This window comes from Lolium rigidum, chromosome 7 (assembly GCF_022539505.1).
Source record: "Lolium rigidum isolate FL_2022 chromosome 7, APGP_CSIRO_Lrig_0.1, whole genome shotgun sequence".
In the NCBI taxonomy this organism is placed as follows: Eukaryota; Viridiplantae; Streptophyta; class Magnoliopsida; order Poales; family Poaceae; genus Lolium; species Lolium rigidum.
The window spans coordinates 34,884,175-34,905,322 of record NC_061514.1 but is presented as its reverse complement, the minus strand read 5'-3'; the positions used below and the strand labels follow the sequence as shown (position 1 = coordinate 34,905,322).

Genomic DNA, 21,148 nt, shown 5'->3' with positions numbered 1-21,148 from the left:
AAGGAAGTCCACAAGACACGGTGCTCGTCGAGCGAGCGCCAATGCAGCACGGAACCATTCTTCCTTCTTACCGATTCCTGGCTGTGTTGTTGGCGGCTGAATTTGTTGAAATATTGGGCAATATATCATGTGGCGCATGAGTAATTTTAGATTTTCACTAAATCTTAAAAACCAAATATGTGGCAGCTCGATTGTGATTCAGGCCAAGTTAGGGGCTTCACTTGGGAGATAAGTTTACTACCACATGAAAATTTGAGAGAAAGTTAGACCATCTTATAAGCAATGATAGAGCATTGGCCGGATTCAGCATAGTACCGCAGAGAGTGTGCCATCATGGGATAATTGCTCCTCGTGGTACTACTTCTTGCCAAACCGTAAGAGAAAGCTAGAGACGGCCCACCCGTATCGCCACCATTGCTTATAAGGTGGGTTATTTCCCCACTTGATAAAATGGTGAGAGTTGGAGTGGTATACGCGGGTTCCTTCTCCTGCTGCAGCGCCACTTGCCTCGACACGTGTGCATCGTGGTTTCCGAGATTGAGTCGTCATAGTAGTCTACACCATATCCTGCCCATTGACGTGAACCCGCGAACAAGAGAGCAGCTTTCCAGACCCAGTCGCGTACTTTGTGATGCTGTACGGGAGAGGATAAATTAGGTTTTCATCACAGGCCGTCTACGGTTGTCTTCGTTGTCGTCTGCTTTCACCCGTCTTCACCAACATCGTCATAAACAACGCCACCGCTATATCAACGGTTATTTCATCCACAACCGATCTGAACGTGTAGCATATTTTTGGTTGGGTCCGATGCCCCGACAGCATCCTCTATGTAGCGAGGATTGACCTCAGAAGGCCGGACACCGCATTTGATCGTGTCAGACGTAAATGTTGGCCCAAGTCCCTCGAAAACGGTTTAAAAGAGATGATTGATCTAATAATGATGAAGCGATGATTACTGCTTAGCCCGAAACTGGGATAGCAGTACTGACCGTCTGAACACACTCCGGTACCAGATCGATCAGGTAGCTGTGCGGGTCGTACACCACGACGACGACGACGACCCGGCGGCCGGCGCCCACTGGCGGACTGGCCCAGTCCCGTTGACGACGACGACGACCGCGCGCGTCATCCGTCCAACACCTCCACGCGCACACGGCTCTACCCACGGAAAGCGACCGAACAGGACGAAAATCTCGAAATCTTCTTCCTCTCCACCGTACAATCCCAGATCAATTCCACCCTGATCGAAGCTTCGTGCCGCCTTCCTTGGCCCCGACGGAAGCGTCTTCCTGACGGTCCAATTGCAGTCCGGTCCTGCCCTGCCAATGCCATGGCACCACCCGGTTCAGCTGGCTGCCTATAAATACGCTGGCCAGCCACACTCTCTTCCACCCACATCACACTGCACTCCCGAACTAGTAACTACGATTTCTTCCTTACACTACACAGAGCTCCGCGACAAGGGATACGCCGCCGTTGAAGGATCAATTCTGATTCAATTCTAGGTCGCCCTGATGAAGGTGAGCGCTACTTCTTACGCTCGACTGAACTGCGATTTCAGTTCTGATTTCCACAGCCTCTGATTGCTGCTGGTCCGGTTGCTGATTTTGTTTTCGTTTCTCCGGCGCTGCAGAAAGTTGTGCTCAAGCTGGACCTGCACGACGACAAGCACAAGCAGAAGGCGCTCAAGCTCGTCTCCGGCCTCCACGGTATGCTAGCTCCCCTGCTTCATCCTCCTATCCTTTGCTCTGCTTCGCCGTTGCTCTGGGTTTCTAATCTGACGGCAACAACGCACGCAACCGCCTCAGGCATCGACCAGATCACCGTGGACATGAAGGACCAGAAGATGACGGTCATCGGCACCGTCGACCCCGTCGACGTCGTCGCCAAGCTGCGCAGCAAGCTCTTCCCCACGGCACAGATCCTCTCCGTCGGCCCGGCAAAGGAGGAGAAGAAGGACGACAAGAAGGACGCCGCCGCCGGAGGGGACAAGAAGGACAACAAGAATGATGGTGCCGGCGCCAACAAGACGCAGCAGGTCATGCCGGTGTACCCGCACCACTGGTACCCGCCACCGCCGCAGCCGCGATACGTCGTCCACAGCGCCGAGGATGACCCCAACTCCTGCGTCATCTGCTGATCGCCGCTTGTCGATCCATGGGGTCTGCCTGCTCAGCTGGTGGCTGCTAGCCTGCCAGTGGTTGGTGGTTGCTCTACATGCTGCGCTGATCGACGGCGTGCGTTATAGAAGTATATATGAATGGCCGTGTATAGGTACTACGGGTAGAATTGGTGATAGTCCGGTGGCTGCTGTTTGGCTTCGTTTTTTCAGGGAGATGCAATACATGCACCTCCTGATCATCAGTATGTAATGTGCAAATAGAAAAGAACCACAGTAAGAACAACTATACATCGAGTTTTTGAGATTATAAGTTTCAGAAGAAACTGATCAGGAGGACTCGAAAGTACATGTCTTGTGATGCAAAAACCTATTGTGTAGACTAGTGCTCCATGCAGGCAATCCCAGTTTACAGTATTAAGCATCCAGCCGGTCTCTCTGATGACATTAAATATGTGTGAGGTCACTGAAATTTCGGAAAAATTCCAACCAGATTTTATTGAATTTGTTGCACCATATTTTACTCAAATTCTATTTTGACTTTGCATTAGTTGGAATGTAAGTCTGAAATTTTAATGCAGGAATCCATAAAATCTGAATTTTTTGTTTAATTTTTGAATTCCGTAATCAAGGCTGATTTGTAACTTCTGATGAGGTGCTGAAAAGGGAAACCAAAAATACACATTGGCGGATTCGGGACAACATCATGAGAGCTATATTGACCGGAGGTGTCGGATTTCGTGATCTTCATCTTACTACGCGACCGGCCGGCCTTGACATCCCCACACCCAGAAAAGATCAGAAAACCCTGGACTGGAATTTGGTTTAAAGCCGTTCGCCGAAACCTATGTATGGCCGGTTCCGCCGCTCGGATTTGCCACTCCACTCATCCACTCGTGGTTGTTGGCGGCAGTAACATTCGGCCCCGCGCCTCGAGCTCCCCCGTCACTTCCAATCTCCCTACTCCCACCGCTCCCAGGGTCACCACCCTGTCTAGTCGCATCATGGATGTCCCCGGCACCTATGAGTCTGATTCGAGCTCGCCCAGCCTCAATCAAGGCCCTTATAAAAGAGCCGACCCTGGCAGAGAGGGCGCTTGAGACATGACACGGGTATACCATATCGGGTGTCCAGTATTAACATCCCTGGTGCAAAGTCCGGTAAGTAACAGATGAAGGCCCATGAAGAAATATATATGAAACCGGAGACCAGATATTATGTACGATAGGAAAGCTAGGCCCATATCGGGGTGCAGGGGCGGAGGGAGGGGGGGGCGAGCAGGGGCTAGACCCCCCCCCCAATGGTTCGCCCCCCTCAATGTTGTACAGCAGGTATTAGTAGCTATTCTAGTATACATACGTGCTAATTGGCCGGAGATAATTACTGAACTAATTAGACTATGCTTAATTGGACTTGCGTGGAAACAAGTAGCAGCCCAACAGCCCATCCGCTGAAGCCATAGTGGCCTGCATCTGAAGTTGTTTTGCCACACCAAACGTTTGTCCACGATCGAAAATCCTTCTCTGCGTCTAGCTGCTACCCGCTAGGGCATATGCCTGCCGCCGCCGCTTGCCGATCGCCATCCAGAGAGGCAACGAGACCAGACCGGGACATGGCCGCGGCGCTAGCAGTCCAGCGCTCCCTCCTGTCGTATTTTCTGCTGTGCCATCAGCCCATCACCGCATCAAAACTGTTGTGCCGTCAGTTACTGTAAGTATTCTATGTAAATGGTCAAACCTAGCACTCTTGTAGCTACTAGCTACTAGCTTCCAGTTTTCTTTGATGAATTAAACAAGCTCCCGGTCTTGGTTTATTAGGGCACTTACATGATAATAGCTGAGATCATCAATTTGATATGTTTTTCTTTATATATTGCGATGCCTCAAATACGTAGAGGAAAACAACAACAATCATAAAGTCCTTTTACAAGCCAATTGCTTCAATCTCCAGCATTCCTACTGCCCAGATTATCAACTTGTTTAACAGGTGGTGCATATCTAATGAATTTTTGGCTTTCTTTTTATGGCCAAACATGTTTTGATAAAATATTATTACTTTTATATGTGCCGCAAACATTTTATTTCAATAATGGTGAGTAGAAAATCATCAGAAATGGGCTTTGGATGCACCATACAGTTTTCTCTGATGGCGAAACATATGTTCATATATAGTCCTATATTAATGCTAGCCTTTTTTAGAAGACATGCCTAAAAGTCTTTCCTATTGATTATGGCATTTAAAAATCGACATGTTTTTATGTTATATTTTGTGTGTGAGCATTGACTTCTCGCCCCCCCTATACTTGAATCCTGGCTCCGCCCCTGTCGGGGTGAACCGACATATATCATGTAAACGGCGTAGAGGTAGATTCTGAGACCTAGCTCACTATATAAAGGCTAGGAGGAGCCACCGAGAGGGAACAGATTCAACCCGACACGACACCCTATAACCCTAATTCTTATATAATACAATCTCGGCGATTCACCCTTGATTATACTTTTCATCGGTTGTCTAGTTTGCCTGATCAATTTGTTGATTGGCCAGCGTCCTCCTCCTAGAAATCCAAGCCCATCATTATGGGCTTTGTCAAGACCAAGAAGCATGTTGCCTTGGCTATTTCATTTAATTCTTATTGGCTTGTGCTACTGTGTGCTACTTTCAGTTGGAACAATATACTTTGAATTTGTGTGATGGACAAGTATGTATTATGCTATGTATCTTGGATATCTATCTATGCTATCTATGCTATGCTATATCTCTATGCCGTAGATATCTTAGCTTTATCTTGTCCATGCCATGCTTGTTTTCTAAAGATATTGGGGGAGCTTCTCATATACTCTATTGTTGTACTTTGTATTGAAATGCAAATTCTCCAAGTGCATACATTATGGAAGAGCTTGCCTAATATATGAAAACTCTTGTTTAAATTCATCATAATATCTTTGTATAACTCTAGCTCGGTTTGTCAACGTTAACCAAACAGGGGGAGATTGTAAGGGTATTTTACCCTAACCATTATTTTGGTTCACAATGACAACGGTGCTATTGTGTGGACTAATGATTCCTATAAGTATATACACAGGTTTTAGTCCACATATGAGATTGCAAGGCGGTGACAAAGATTTCACTCGCGATACAAGGATATGAGGTGATGAGAGTGTTGACGTCAGAAACCCCCTGGCGGGCAGAGACGGGCAACACGGTAGAGCCGGGAACAACTAGGGCTGCGGCTGGCCCCAGTCCCTCAGAGCGACGGCCCGCAAAGCCTCCTGGTCGCACGTCCGATGTTTATCACAAGGGCGTGCCACCTGACCTATACCTGGTCAGGAAGGTGTGGATGTGTTATCACCAGAATTTGACCAAGTCAGAGGTGGGCCGCGATCAGGATGGACTTGAAGAATATATATATAGAAGGAGTACGTGAACCGGCCTTTTATACCGAGTTGGGCTTAATTGCCTGTGTATACGTAAAATATTAGATCGCATCTTAGTTTAGAAGTTAGAATCTTACTCGTGCACGGTTTGGTGCACGCCCCACATTAGAAAGTCCATCTGGACTATAAATATGTATCTAGGGTTTATGGAATAAACAACAACCAACGTTCAACCACAAACAAATCTCGGCGCATCGCCAACTCCTTCGTCTCGAGGGTTTCTACCGGTAAGCATCATGCTGCCTAGATCGCATCTTGCGATCTAGGCAGCACAAGCCTGCCTACGTTGTTCATGCGTTGCTCGTACTGAAGCCTTTTTGATGGCGAGCAACGTAGTTATCTTAGACATGTTAGGGTTAGCATTGTTCTTCTTATTACATGCTATCGTAGTGCAACCCTCGCATGTCTAGCCGCCCTTACACCTATCTTAGGTGTAGGGGCGGCACCCCGCTTGATCATAGTTTAGTAGATCTGATCCGTTACGATTGCTCCTTGTTGTACAAGGATTAGTTTAATATCTGCAATAGTTAGGCCTTACAATGGGGGGGGAGGATCCAGCGGCGTGTAGGGTGACGTTTGCTAGCCCTAGAAAGGATGTTCCGGGGATCAACCTCGTGTTGGTTTTTAGGCCCTGTCTAGGATCGGCTTACGATCACCGTGCGCGAGCGCGAGGCCCAACCTGGAGTAGGATGATCCGATTATGCGGTGGAAACCCTAAATCGTCGTAGATCTCTTTAGCTTTACCTTGATCAAGCAGGACCACCATATATTCGGACACCTCGTCTGGATCATGGGTGGATCGGCTCTTTGAGCCGATTCACAGGATAACCTGAGAGCCGATCGAGGCTCGTATTTAACGTTTACGTGTGTGCCCTGCAGGAAACTAAGCGAGGCATCATCCACACCTTCACGACCAGGTATAGGTCGGGTGGCACGCCCTTGTGATAAACATTGGCGCTTGCGACCAGGAGGCTTTGCGGGCCGTCGCTCTGAGGGACTGGGGCCAGCCGCAGCCCTAGTTGTTCCCGGCTCTACGGTGTTGCCCGTCTCTGCCCGCCAGGGGGTTTCTGACGTCAACACATTCTGGCACGCCCGGTGGGACCACGACCTTCGACATCCACAACATCGCCATCTACATCCGAGATGGCGGAAGACACTCCGGTCACGTACGAGGATCTGCCTGATGAGCTCAAGAAGAAACATGACGAGATCAAGGCAACCCTCGAAGCCGAACTCATCGGCTCTTTCCACCGAACCCTCTCCCATGGCGTCGGGTGGAAGGGTTTCACACTCGAAGGCGCACTCGATGGAGTGGACCTGTCCGCCCCGTCGGAAGAACGCACCGGGTCGCTGCGGCGGGAGATCAACTACATGGTGGCTCATTCGCTGCACCGCCACTGCGAGAGCCTGGTGAACACTTTGGAGCGTGTTGCTCGCGCGTCGTCCAGGAAATCATGAGCCACCGGTATTCTCCATCGGGACCAGCTGCGGGAACTTTCAAGGGAGAGATGCCGCTCCGGCCCGGCCGTTCGCATGGGCAGCACCGGAACTGCCGAACTCATCGGCATACGTCGTTTACAAGATTGGTGGTGATCCTAGTGACTACCAATTCCTACCTGAGGCACCCAAGGAGATCCCGCACGGATACGCGTGCGCATACGTACCGGACTGCAACGCCTTGGCGCTCTCGAACCAGGCTGCAATATCAGGGGCCTGCGGAACGGCGGGAGGAACGTCGGGAGCCGATCACGAGAAGCAATCGTGGGCTGGCTAAGTACGCCACCCCGACAAACCTCCAAAGCCCAGCTCCTGCAGGTTGGCTTAGAACCGGAAAAGCAAGCATGGCTGGTTAAGTATGCCACCCCGGCGAATCTTCGGGGTTCGACACCTTCAGCCATCACGGCGGATCAGATTTGTGCAATTCGAAAGATCGGTTCGGTATGATGCCGAAAAGGAAGGCGTTCGGCTACACCAAGCCGTACCCCAACAACTACGAACTGATCCCGCTGCCACCCAAATATCGGCTCCCGGACTTCACGAAGTTTAGTGGATCGGATGGTTCCAGCTCCATCGAGCATGTGAGCCGATATTTGGCACAGGCTGGGCACGATCTCAGCGTCGGACGAGTTGCGCGTGAGGTTCTTCGCACGGTCCCTCACGGGATCGGCTTTCGGGTGGTACACATCGCTACCACCGAACTCCATCCAGACTTGGAAGCGGTTGGAAGAGCGAGTTCCATGAGCGGTATCACTCGGAGGCTTCCGATGTTGGCATTGCCGATCTAGCGCAAGTACGACGGAAGCGCGGGGAGACGGTGGCGAGAATACATCCGGCGCTTCGGGACCCTTAGGAACCGATGCTTTTCGGCTCATATAAGTGAAAAAGAAGCGATCGAGTTAGCGGTGGTGGGCCTCTCATCATCAATCAAGGACGTGGCATCCCAAGCGGACTACCCTTCGTTGGCGCACATGGTGCAGAAGGCGTCGGCATATGAACGGCGCCACCCGGATGTTTACCGGGATAAATTCAAGCGTGCGGTGACCCTGGTTGAGGCGGACGAGGATGAAGGTGCTGCGGGAGATCGGGAGATAGCGGTGGCTGAATGGACTCGAGCGACGGGCCCCGTGACCTGCAAATGGGTGAAGCCACAAGGCCCTCCAAAAGGGTTCGACTTCGACGTGACCAAAGCCGAGCAGATCTTTGATCTCTTACTCACGGAGAAGCATATAAAGGTACCCGAAGGCCACAAGTTCCCCACGGTGCAAGAGCTGAACGGAAGGCCATACGCAAATGGCATAACACGTTCTCCCACACCACCAACGACTGCGGGGTGTGGCGGCAGCGGATCCAAATGGCGATAGAAAATGGACGGTTGATTTTCAACCAATACGCCATGAAGGTCGACACACACCCCTTCCCCGCCGTAAACATGGTGGAGTATGCTTGCCATGGAGGGTGCCAGCCGGGTTTCTGTGCAATATCAACATGGTAGATCTTGGACACCACGGCGGCAAGGATGGAGATGAGGGCAGCTGCTCTCATAGCAAAGATACGAGAGGAAGCCGCTCCACGCGATCGGCTCCGCCAAGACGGAAAGCGCTACGTCACGAGAGGGAGAAGTGAAGAACATAAGATATCGGCGACCTCTCTGCGATCACCTCCTCAACAAGTATGTGAGTCAGTACGACCAACGCCGACGGTCCAGCGATGATGATGAAAGAGATCGTCTGGCTAGAGAAGCCAGAAGACATCGTCGGCATAATCGCAATGAGGAGGAGCACGAGCGTTGTTCCAAGGAAAAGGCAAGGGAGCAAGACGACGAGGACGAGCGTCGGGATTGTCCCTTCTTCGAGCACTTGCTGGGATTCGGGAATGAGCCGATTGCCAACAATCGGCAATTGCCCAGAATGCAACCGGAAGAAGAAGGAGGCAGCCAACGTGTCCGTGTTCGAGCGCTTAGGACCTCTCCCGCCACAGAGCAAACGAGCTGAGTCCCCTCGGTTGAAAGATCTCGAAGATTCAGAAGACGAGGGGGAAGAAGAAGACAGGACCACCGGCCAAGGTGGTGCCACGATGGACTCGGCCCGTTCCCGAGAAACGCAGGGTTCAACGATTGCGCGGCCTGGAAGAAGCCGAGAGGTTATACTTGCATACATTGAGAAAGGCAAGGCCTGATGCGAGCTGCGAAGGTTCGGCGAACCCTGGATGAAGAGGGTCGTCCACGGAAAATGGAGTGGCGCCCCAAGCAAAGGAAAGCCGATGATGAAACATCGGCTGGCACAAACATGGTGCTCGTTCTTCCGACAAAGCTTAGTGCTCCACGATTTCACGATGCACTCAAGGTGGACGACGGCAAGCGCACCAACATGATAAAGTCGAGAGATTGGGCTGGTTTTATCTACCGGCACTGAACAAGTAGCAAGAGCACGTCAATGAGCAAACGTGGCGAGGCTGATCCTTGTGATCGGCCCCAAAAATTTATGAAGGGACATTACAAAACCTTCATCGAACAAGCAACATGGAGGCCGATTCCAGCAATCGGCCAAAATTATCCTCACCATCCATTCTGCCTGGGTTCGACATGTTATCCAACAGAGCCGATACCATCATTTCTCTTGACAGAATCGGCTCGGGGGGGCACCCAGGTGGATAAAGCATGAGGATATGCAGTAGAAGTAGCTCATCCTTTGGTGATGGGTATTGGAGTGTGGGGGCCGATGCATAAATCGGCCGTAAAAAAAAAATTTAGCCGATGCAGCAGAGATCGACTTAAGGATATAAAAGCCGATGCATGGCCATCGACTCAAGAGGGATAACTGTTACGATCAGAGGGTCAATGGAGCACGAAGAGGATTTTTAATGAGAGAACTCCTCAATGGAGTAGTTTAAGGGCTCGGATCCTCTCTTCAAGGACAAGGCCAAAGTGCAGATCAGGTCAAGGATGGAGTGCATTAGATCCACCAAAGAAAAGGAGCCGATCTAGCCGGCAAGAACTGAAGAAGCTCGGGGGGCAGCTCACCTTGAAGGCTCTCTGCTTTGAGAAGCCGATTTATGTTCAAATCGGCTGGCTCTGCATAAGAAGCTCCCTCAGACATGATCAAGCCCAGGTCCATACAACTAATTTGCGTATCCTCGTCTCTGTCTTGCCTTGGCTGAGACTCGGGGGGCAACAGGCCTGGTAGATGCTCTATTGAGGAACCGATTGAAGTACCATCGGCTGATCTTCGTTGCAACCTTCTTCACAAAATAATAAGCGCTCGCTAAGAGGGATCGCTGAAACCGGTGGAAGAAATTTAAGGGCTCTCTTGGAAATCCCACAGTAGCTACCGGAAAGAGAATCATCAGTTGAAGAATGGAAGGGTAAATGTCGAGGGACCGGTACGTTGCTATCGGCTCGTTACGCATTGGCAAAGGGGACGAATCGGCAAGATCAGTATGAGAGGAAATCGGCTAAGATAAGCTAAAAGGGATCGGCAAAATCAAGTTGGGGAAAGTTCTTCATTGATAGATTTCTTACATAAGGAGCTGATTTCTCCCAAAAGGAAGCACTAGGGGATACATGGCCCCATCTACTGCTACTGGTCCTATGCTAGATGTCCTATCTACGGGCCGTCGCTGCCCTCGCCGTCGCCGTCGTCACCGCCCGTCGGTGCTACTCCCGGCAGGCTCGTCGTCGCTCCAATGGCCGCCGACCGGGCCCTCGTTGTCCTCGTCTTCTTCGTCGGCATCGTCATCGTCCACTGTCGAAGTCGGCGAGGTTTCCCGGCCAAGGGCGGAACCGCTTGGCCGGGGGCTCGTCCGGAGGAGGTGTCGTCCTTCTCCTCCTCCTCTTCTTCCTCCTCCTCCTCCTCGGGAGAGAGAAGTCGCAGGAGAAGCGATCGTCGTCGCTCTCCTCCTCCGTTGTCCCATCGGCGAGGAAGTGGAGGTCGCTTTCCCCCGTCGGTCAAGGACTTGTCGTCCTCTGACCAAAGGGAGAAGTCATGGCTAGACTCCTCCCCGGCCGCAATGGCGCGACGGGTGTTGGCTGCGTGGACCTCCGCCGGGTTCGGCTCCGGCGTCGGCTTGCGAGACGAAGAGGACTGGGCGGAAAGGTCCGATGAAGCGAGAGGAGGAAGAGGACATGGTGGCACGGGAGGGCTTTTGGGGTGCTAATGCGAAGAAGATGCGAGGGATAAACCGTGCGGAGCGGTTAAATAAAAGGGGATATAGTGGAAATTCAATGCCACGGCGAGTTTCCGAGGAAGTGGTGCCTAAAAAAAAAAAAACTGCCGAGGTCACGCGGAGAAGTTGAGAAGCCGGGGCATCATGATGACGGATACGCAACGGTTCTGCCACGACATGACCCGACGAAAGAAGAGCATAATGATTTTGGAAATGTCATTTCCAAAACCGAGGAGGCATGTGTTATCACCAGAATTTGACCAAGTCGGAGGTGGGCCGCGATCGGGATGGACTTGAAGAATATATATATAGAAGGAGTACGTGAACCGGCCTTTTATACCGAGTTGGGCTTAATTGCTCGTGTATACGTAAAATATTAGATCGCATCTTAGTTTAGAAGTTAGAATCTTACTCGTGCACGGTTTGGTGCACGCCCACATTAGAAAGTCCACTGGACTATAAATATGTATCTAGGGTTTATGGAATAAACAACAACCAACGTTCAACCACAAACAAATCTCGGCGCATCGCCAACTCCTTCGTCTCGAGGGTTTCTACCGGTAAGCATCATGCTGCCTAGATCGCATCTTGCGATCTAGGCAGCACTAGCTCGCCTACGTTGTTCATGCGTTGCTCGTCTCGAAGCCTTTTTGATGGCGAGCAACGTAGTTATCTTAGACATGTTAGGGTTAGCATTGTTCTTCTTATTACATGCTATCGTAGTGCAACCCTCGCATGTCTAGCCGCCCTACACCTATCTTAGGTGTAGGGGCGGCACCCGCTTGATCATAGTTTAGTAGATCCGATCCGTTACGGTTGCTCCTTGTTCTACAAGGATTAGTTTAATATCCGCAATAGTTAGGCCTTACAAAGGGTGGAGGATCCGGCGGCGTGTAGGGTGACGTTTGCTAGCCCTAGAAAGGATGTTCGGGGATCAACCTCGTGTTGGTTTTTAGGCCCTGTCTAGGATCGGCTTACGATCACCGTGCGCGAGCGCGAGGCCCAACCTGAGTAGGATGATCCGATTATGCGGTGAAAACCCTAAATCGTCGTAGATCTCTTTAGCTTTACCTTGATCAAGCAGGACCACCATATATTCGGACACCTCGTCCGGATCATGGGTGGATCGGCTCTTTGAGCCGATTCACGAGATAACTCGAGAGCCGATCGAGGCTCGTATTTAACGTTTACGTGTGTGCCCTGCGAGGAAACTAAGCGAGGCATCATCCACACCTTCCCGACCAGGTATAGGTCGGGTGGCACGCCCTTGTGATAAACATCGGCGCGTGCGACCGAGGAGGCTTTGCGGGCCGTCGCTCCGAGGGATCGGGGCCAGCCGCAGCCCTAGTTGTTCCCGGCTCTACGGTGTTGCCCGTCTGCGCCGCCGGGGGGTTTCGACGTCAACGGGATGATGCCTCGCTTAGTTTCCTGCAGGGCACACACGTAAACGTTAAATACGAGCCTCGATCGGCTCTCGGGTTATCCTGTGAATCGGCTCAAAGAGCCGATCCACCCATGATTCAGACGAGGTGTCCGAATATATGGTGGTCCTGCTTGATCAAGATAAAGCTAATGAGATCTACGACGATTTAGGGCTTTCACCGCATAATCGGATCGTCCTACTCCAGGTTGGGCCTCGCGGCCACGCACGGTGATCGTAAGCCGATCCTAAACAAGGCCTAAAACCAACACGAGGTTGATCCCGGAACATCTGTTTAGGGCCAACGAACGACACCCTACGTGCCGCCGGATCCTCCCCCTTGTAAGGCCTAACTATTGCGGATATTAAACTAATCCTTGTAGAACAAGGAGCAATCGTAACGGATCAGATCTACTAAATAATGATCAAGCGGGTGCCGCCCCTACACCTAAGATAGGTGTAAGGCGGCTAGACATGCAAGGGTTGCACTACGATAGCATGTAATATGAAGAACAATGCTAACCCTAACATATCTAAGATAACTACGTTGCTCGCCATCAAAAAGGCTTCGATACGAGCAACGCATGAACAACGTAGGCAAGCTAGTGCTGCCTAGATCGCAAGATGCGATCTAGGCAGCATGGTGCTTACCGTAGAAACCCTCGAGACGAAGGAGTTGGCGATGCGCCGAGATTTGTTTGTGGTTGAACGTTGGTTGTTGTTTATTCCATAAACCCTAGATACATATTTATAGTCCAGGGGACTTTCTAATGTGGGCGTGCACCAAACCGTGCACGAGTAAGATTCTAACTTCTAAACTAAGATGCGATCTAATATGTTACAGATACACGGGCCATTAAGCCCAACTTGGTATAAAAGGCCGATTCACGTATTTCTTCCATGTATATTCTTCAAGTCCATCTTGATCGCGGCCCACCTCTGACTCGGTCAAATTCTGGTGATAACAGAGAGACCCCCCAATTGTTGTTCTCAACTAGTGACGGTGTGTTGACCATTTGTCTATAAAGATGAGTTCGCCAAAGTCACATATACACATAATCTTCACACCAAAAATGCTGAGAGGAAGAAGTGCCGAGAAGAAGAAGATGTTCTGAAGCTCCAGGAAAAATCGGCACATAGCCCGGCGGTTGAGAACCAACCTATTGTTGAATACTAGATTATCTTATTTTCTCTAGAATGTAAACTAAATCAGAACGGAGGGAGTAAGTTACTACCCACTATGAAGGTAGTAACCTAGATTAGTAACATGACATATGTTACTAGTCTAAGTTACTCCCCACTATTTTAGAGAGGTAAAACATGTACATATATGTGAGGGTTTCCGTGTTTTAAAAAGGAAAATCATGGCTGTGGTTGGTTGTAACTTGTAACCTGTACGTGTGCGCCCCCGGTGTCACTTTTGTACCACCTCTGCCCGAAAATAAGCGCTATGTTAATTTTATTTAGATACGGACATATTTTATTTATAGATATATATCCATATTAAAAAAGTTGTTATATTTATTTTTTTCTAACTTATGGAGTACTACTACTACTAATGATGAAGAGATGAGTATTGATGACGCCGAACCTGGGATCACAGAACTGACGGTCTGAACACACTCCGAGAATCAGTCGATGATGATGCTCGCTCGCTAGCTGGCACTTCATGCAGCAGGTCGCCGAGGCCAGCGCGGCCATTCTCCGGCGCCCACTGGCCCGGTCACCGTCGCTCCCGTTGACGCGACGACCGCGCGTGTCATCCGTCAGCTGATTTTCAAGGACCAAAATCTCGAAATCTTCATGATTTAGGTACCCACCGGAATTTGTTGTGACGTCATCCTACGCGATCGAAGCTTCGTGGCGGCTTCCTTGGCCCCGACGGAAACCCCGGCCGAGCCGCCAGTCGTTGATTTGCAGCCTGGCTGCCTATAAATCCAGTGCCTCCCTCACTCCACCACAACACCACTACTCTTCCTTCGCTCGCCAGAGACAAAGCACACGCCGCCTACAGTTCCATTCCGTTCGTTCGAGAGACTTCGAGCCCTCTCATAGTTTCCTTCTGTCCCGTCGCTGCCGACCGAGCTCGCACCTTCCGCCGCCCAGCCCCGCCGGAGCAATTCCTTGCCGTTGAAGAGCAGTTCCCAGCCGGCTTCAATGAAGGTGACTACTTCTTGCAGTCGATTGAATTGGGATGTTCTTCTCTGATTTCAGTTGCCTCTGTTGATTATGTTGGACCGGTTTGCTGATGTGGATTTGTTTGTCTGATGACTGCAGAAAGTTGTGCTCAAGCTGGACCTCCACGACGACAAGCACAAGCAGAAGGCGCTCAAGCTCGTCTCCGCTCTCCCAGGTATGCTCCCCTGCTTCTTCCTCTTCTGCTCCTTTTGCTCTGCTTCGTGCTGGTTACGTTCTTGCCTTCATGCTCTGCTTCGGGTTGGTCTGAATTTTCAATTCTCCATCTGACGTAAACAACCGTACCCGGCCCTCAGGCATCGACCAGATCGCCGTGGACATGAAGGACCAGAAGATGACGGTCATCGGCACCGTCGACCCCGTCGACCTCATGGCCAAGCTGCGCCGAAAGCTCTTCCCCACGGCGCAGATCGTCTCCGTCGGCCCGGCCAAGGAGGAGAAGAAGGACGACAAGAAGGGCGGCGATAAGAAGGACGCTGCCGCCGGAGGCGACAAGAAAGACGGCGGTGGGGACAAGAAGGACGCCGCCGGCGCCGATAAGAAGAATCAGGTCATGCCGGTGTACCCGCACCACTGGTACCCGCCTCCGCCGCCGCCGCGCTACGTCGTCCACAGCGCCGAGGACGACCCCAACTCGTGCGTCATCTGCTGATCCACGCGAGCCTGCCCAGAAGATTCATTTTTGTAGCTGGCCTGCCTGCCTGTCCGGCGCACCTGGTGCTGGTTGGTGGTTGCTGTACGCATCAGGCTTCAGCCTACCTGCTGAGCTGATCGACGGTAGCTGCTGTTTGGCTCTTTTTGGGGGAGATGCAGTACATGCGTGCATCTGCCGATCAGTTTATATTGTGCATATACAGAAGCTATAAATAGAGAATTTGAGATTATAAGTTTCAGAAGTGCCTGTCTTGTGATGCGAATAAACGTCGTTGTGTAGACTAGTGCGCCATCCTAGTTTACAGTAATATTTAGCCTCCAGCATGTCTCTCTGATGAATTCAAATACCTAAGAGCTCACCGAAATTTAAGATTCAGAAAGATTCCAATCAGATTTACTAAATTTGTAAGATCTTTCACAAAATTCTATTTTCATGCTGGATTAGTTGGAATGTAGTCCCAAATATCAAGGCAATCCATAGATTCCGAAATTTTCGGTGAAATCTTGAACTCTGAATTCATCGCTCTGATTGGTAAATAAGGGCATCTCTAGCGGGGCAAGCAAAAATAGCGACCCAAACAGTCCGTTTTGATTTGTTTGACTCGGCCCGCGCATAGATTGTGGGTGACGGCCCGGCCTGCCCGACCAATGCGTACAGCGGCGCGACCCATTATGTCTGCGGTTACCATATGGATGCTTGGTATTAAGATAAATCAGACAACAACCTTAAGTTTCGACTTCACTATTACCCATAGATGCTAACCACACTATCGACCCATGAATACTGACACCTGAGCTTAGCGTCAAATCATGGAACTTAACTTACTCAAACCTTAATACCTTTATCGATCTCGTTGGTTTGGGTACCTTTCAAACCTTCAAGATCGAAATAAAAAGATCTAAAACATGCAACACAGATCTCTACTCCCATATGTACAATATCTCATAAGAAATTAAATGCACATATTGCTGCGAGGATTATGTTTCAACCCATAGCCCAAATGAACTGATCACATATAATTGGATGAACAATAGTAAACATTATATTACGAATCTCAAAGAGATGACTGCTGAATCTTACAATGCTGCCAATCATATATCAAATCCAGATTATAAGTAGATGAAAATGGGATGAAGATGGCGAAGACCTTGATGAAGTGTTGAAGTCGGTGGCGGCGGCTTCGAGACTTCGGTGGAGATGAGATCTGATATGGTGGTAGATTGGGTTGACTTGGTTATGATTCCACTCGCGGTTCTTCATTAAATGCCCTTCTATATGCTTCCATATCTGCACAAAACAATTAAAGTAGAGTATTTGCAAACTTAAGTGTGAATTAACATTTATTAGTAGAGATAGAAAGATATTCATCGCATATTCTAACGAAATATCTCGGTTTAGAGCAAGATAATGTGTCCGTTTTCACGAGCCATAAGAAGTTTTATGTCGAGATTTTGTTTTAGAATTTGGTATTTTCACGCATATAATTAGCCAAATGGTTTTATGATCACAAACGGTTTTTCCGCTACCGTTGTTGCGTTTGTTATTGGTGTGAATGTTCCGTATATGATTCTTCCACGGTATATGAATCTAATTATTTTCATTGGAGAAACAACATTGATATTTAGAAATGTGTGGTTATTTGCTTTTTCGTCCATATATGATGTTCTAGGATATTTATTTGACTCATAATGTAGAAGACTAGAAGTCTATATAGTATATTTACATATACTCTGTAGATCATCTGAGTGGCATATATTTTGTAGTTGAATGTAATTTTATTATTTTATTATTCTTTGCTCGATTAGAGTGAGCATGATTCAATACAATGCCTGAAACGGAAATTTGAGAAAAAAAGACCAGTTTCATTATGGCAACCTAATTCAGTATTATAATGGTAGGGGACTGGATTTTGTAAACATGAACTGTCACATCAAAAACACAATACGTGTTAATGTTGTTATAAACTACTATGAAACAAAAATATATTCATAATTATTTGTTAAAGATTGTTATCTCGAAGAAACAAGGTAAATTTTATTAATTTATTATGGATATGTCAAAAGTCAAAATATTTATTATAAATTATGTCTGTAAGCCCTTGCACCGAGCGCCTCCGGATTGGGTCGGGTGACCTCCCTGGCGAAGGTCGACCCAGGAGGTGTTCACGATCCGCCAAAGCTAGCCAAGGAGTGTTTTCATGTGAAGTGGCGGGAGAGCGAAGGGCGGTATAGAGAAAAAAGAATTTTTTATCCAAGTGAAGGTCTTATCCAAAACAATGTTTAGTGTTTTCAATACTGTAGTACAAGTATGGTGATTTGACTTCTAATATATATTATTTCTTTGAAGAAATTAATAAAGTTTAACTCATGAAAAAAAATTGAGGTTACATGATTTTTTCCAGATATGCACATCCTATATGAAATATATATTTCCATGGTTGATTAGTGCACAATTTGGCTCCCTCGGTAATGCAACGCAACTACATACATATATTAGGGTGGCTTGCAAAAAAGACACCGCAAGAAAACGAAAAAATGCGATCAGGCCAGGTTTCTCTTCTCTACAGGTGAACTACAATCTCGAAGCACGTACGTCACCCCCGTTTATTCAAGAATGGCTAAATAACCGGAAGCCACCAGCATCGCCGATCCCCACTTTTTTTTTTGCCCCGTCAGAGCTTGCCAAATGCTGCCACCGCGCCCGCTCCACCCCGGCCACCGCGCCGCCGATCTCGTGTATAGCACCTAGAAGAACTGCAGCGCTGTTGTCGTCTCAGCCCATCACTAGCATTGACGCCCGGAGCTCTACCTCGTTGTCGCCTCCCGAAGCCTCAGACGGCAACCAACTAGGAGGGTGGGAATTTCAGGGGCCTTTGGACGAGCCGTAGCATATACCCCAAGAATTTGAAGCATATCTACATATGCACCGCTATATCCATCAACAAGGTGTTCATCAGCAACTCCAAGAGTATTTGGTCGAGCACATGTGAGCTCACAAGGGAAATCAGTAGACCTATATAATTTGTAACTTAAATTAAGATGTATGTCAAAAGATGTAAAATAGAAGAAAAAATGACCCCGCAGAGAGGATTTGGTGTGTGTCTGGTCGGAGGGGGAGGGGGCGTTGGATGCATTGCATTGGACGGTCGTTGCACGGACAAAAGAGGACGCTGGGGAAGTCCTTGGAGATGCTCTAACATCTGACTGTGACCGAATAATAATATACAGTGTTGATTGCGGGTCAAAATAACATTCCATCTACACTGCAATTGCACGTCATACAGTGCCTTTTAATTTGTTAATCAGTTCGTGCGTAGGCCGGGGCCAGAAAATCTGCGGGGAGATTGGCTGAACCTTCATTAATTGTTAACTCACACATGAGAATTTAGAGCTGATTTTCTATTCAATAATAATTCAGGTCATCATGCCTTGTCAGGTAGGAGTTAGCTATCAGGGTGTTGATCAACGGACTCCTGCTTTTCTCCCCCAAGCGCATGCATGGACCGTTGACGCTTGCATCACCAATTCACCATCCAGGAATGCTCTTCCAGATATTCTCCAAATTATCTTTCCCATTCTCTGGTCTGAAGAACGTGCGACGAGCTGAAAGAGCTGAACCGTTTTATAGGTAGCTAGTGGACGATACAAGGACACCTTATTGGCGGCGATCCTTGGCTCCCAAGGTATTGATCGGTGCGTTTTTGTCGAGGTCGAATGGATGGTTTCGTTGCTGCTTATGCACGCACGCACTAGCTTGGGTTTGTGTAGCTTTTCCCGTGCACGTACGTTGGCGCGTTCAAAGCATACGTCCGCGTTCCCAAAAGGGCATAATTAAAAGATTTGCAAGCTTTATCTCGACCTTCAACGGCATGGAAAAGGTTTGCGAGCTTTTGGACAGATTTACTTCTGTGACGAAATTCCAAGGAACGGAAATCTTCAAGAAACGGTGCTCGAGCGAGGAAGGAAGGCAGCACGGAGCAGACTGCGGAGTGCGGACACGGCAGCATTCTCCGTTTTTACCAATTCCTGGCCGTTGTTGGCGGCTGAATATAGGGCTGTACCCTGTGGGTGTCCCCGGCCGTCACTGCTGTAATTATGATGGAGACATGAGTAGGCTGAACCTGGGATCGCAGCACTGACAGTCTGAACACACTCCGCTTCCAGATCGATCGTACACGACGACGACGACGACCCAGCAGCAGGTCGTCCAGAGCTGGCCACCGCGCCCATTATCCGGCGTCCCGGCGCCACCGCCACGCTCGGTCCCGTTGACGCGATCACGCGACGACCGCGCGCGTCATCCATCCCAATTCTCCACCTGGCCACCACGTTTCCACAAGCAGCCACCGCCACCAAGCCAAAAAAAAAAAAGGATTAACCCTAAATCTACATTTTTCTCAGGCGAAAATCTTGAATTCTATTTTATTTTTAAACCTTACCCCTCCCAAGGGCAGGTTCTTACATGGACAAAGTGACAATTCAAAAGGAATGGATTCAACATTATGTTAATATCGAAATTAGAAATCCTTTTATTTTCATCTATTAAAGAGTATTTAAGTCCGCATGTCCCGTGACTCATGTGTGGTATTTGAAAGGTCAGGCGTCTCTAGCGGCTAGCCTATTTAAATATGTTCATTTTAATTTGTTTGGATCTATCTATGAATAAATTTGTAACCGGATCGTTCTCATTGTCTTTTTGGGTTAGGGAAAACGGTTTTGCGATATCTCAGTTTGAGATTTTCTTAAGTCTAAGTCACTTACAAAAAAGTGCTTGAGTTACATTTTTCTGTTAAAAAAATGCAATTGCACTTTTCTGCTAAAAATGTGCAACTGAATCGAGTTGCACTTTTCATTAAACTACAGTTGCACTTTTCTGAGATGACCGAGACTTAAGAAAATCTCAGTCAACTGAGAAATAGACACACCGTAGGGAAAAACCCAGCGACATGGCCCATTTGGTCGGTGCTGACCTTCACCCTATTTAACCATATTTTCCAAATATGAATGATAACGTTATTGACAACCAAATTAATTTAAATAGTTTATAACCAAATAAGAAACATACAGTTCACAATCAAATGTAGAATGTAATACTCACAAGCAAAATAAAACAAACAAAATAAGAAGTGATTTTCTACCGGTGCCAACTTATGCTTATTAAATCCGCTTCAAGTCGATCGTCAGTGTAGCGATCACGGATCTCGTTATGCACATGGAGAAACCAGCAAAACGTTGCTAGTCTAGGTCGCTCGTCGATGTTGGACCCTCGGGCCTGGGTTTTCGTCCCAAGGCCGTCTACCGGGAGAAAGCTGCTGCAATGGATTATCGCCTCAATGTTGTGTTGCGTAGTAGGCATACGCATCACCGGGCATAAAAGGACTATAGTACATGTTAACATGCACGAGGTTCAGTGAGGATGTCGGGTCGATCGGCGTCAGGAGGGTCCGTTGCATTTCCTGGAACAGGTTGCGGGGCCTAGGAATGCTCTTCGGTGGGGTCGCCCGAGTCTTCTTCATGGGGGCAGCTCCCGGATCCCCGCCCGGCGTGTGGTTCAGGTCCAAACCTGATGCCCGAGGACGTCCTCGTAGCACGGGACATCCGGTGACGATGCCGCGAGCCAACGAGACAAGAGAGCAGCGCATGGACCTGCATTGCGGGACAAGG

General features: G+C 48.9%; 2 protein-coding genes across 2 annotated transcripts; both read left to right on the top strand.

Annotated features, from left to right (window-relative positions):
* The first annotated feature begins 1,424 nt into the window (after positions 1–1,424).
* On the top strand, positions 1,425–2,405 carry LOC124676347 (heavy metal-associated isoprenylated plant protein 39-like). The gene is made up of 3 exons (XM_047212426.1): positions 1,425–1,520; positions 1,634–1,709; positions 1,809–2,405. The coding sequence occupies exons 1-3, from the start codon at positions 1,515–1,517 to the stop codon at positions 2,138–2,140; spliced, it is 414 nt and encodes a 137-aa protein (XP_047068382.1). The 5' UTR covers positions 1,425–1,514; the 3' UTR covers positions 2,141–2,405.
* A 12,377-nt stretch (positions 2,406–14,782) lies between these two features.
* LOC124676346 (heavy metal-associated isoprenylated plant protein 39-like) lies at positions 14,783–15,726 on the top strand. Its single transcript, XM_047212424.1, has 3 exons — positions 14,783–14,797; positions 14,912–14,987; positions 15,127–15,726. Exons 1-3 carry the CDS (start codon positions 14,792–14,794, stop codon positions 15,480–15,482), a joined length of 438 nt encoding a protein of 145 aa, XP_047068380.1. The 5' UTR covers positions 14,783–14,791; the 3' UTR covers positions 15,483–15,726.
* Positions 15,727–21,148: the final 5,422 nt, after the last annotated feature.

Bases quoted from the DNA above. Each gene is read 5' to 3' on its own strand.
- LOC124676347 (XM_047212426.1), top strand. The intron at 1,710-1,808 runs GTATGCTAGCTC...CAACCGCCTCAG, and splicing joins GCTCGTCTCCGGCCTCCACG to GCATCGACCAGATCACCGTG.
- LOC124676346 (XM_047212424.1), top strand. The intron at 14,988-15,126 runs GTATGCTCCCCT...CCCGGCCCTCAG, and splicing joins GCTCGTCTCCGCTCTCCCAG to GCATCGACCAGATCGCCGTG.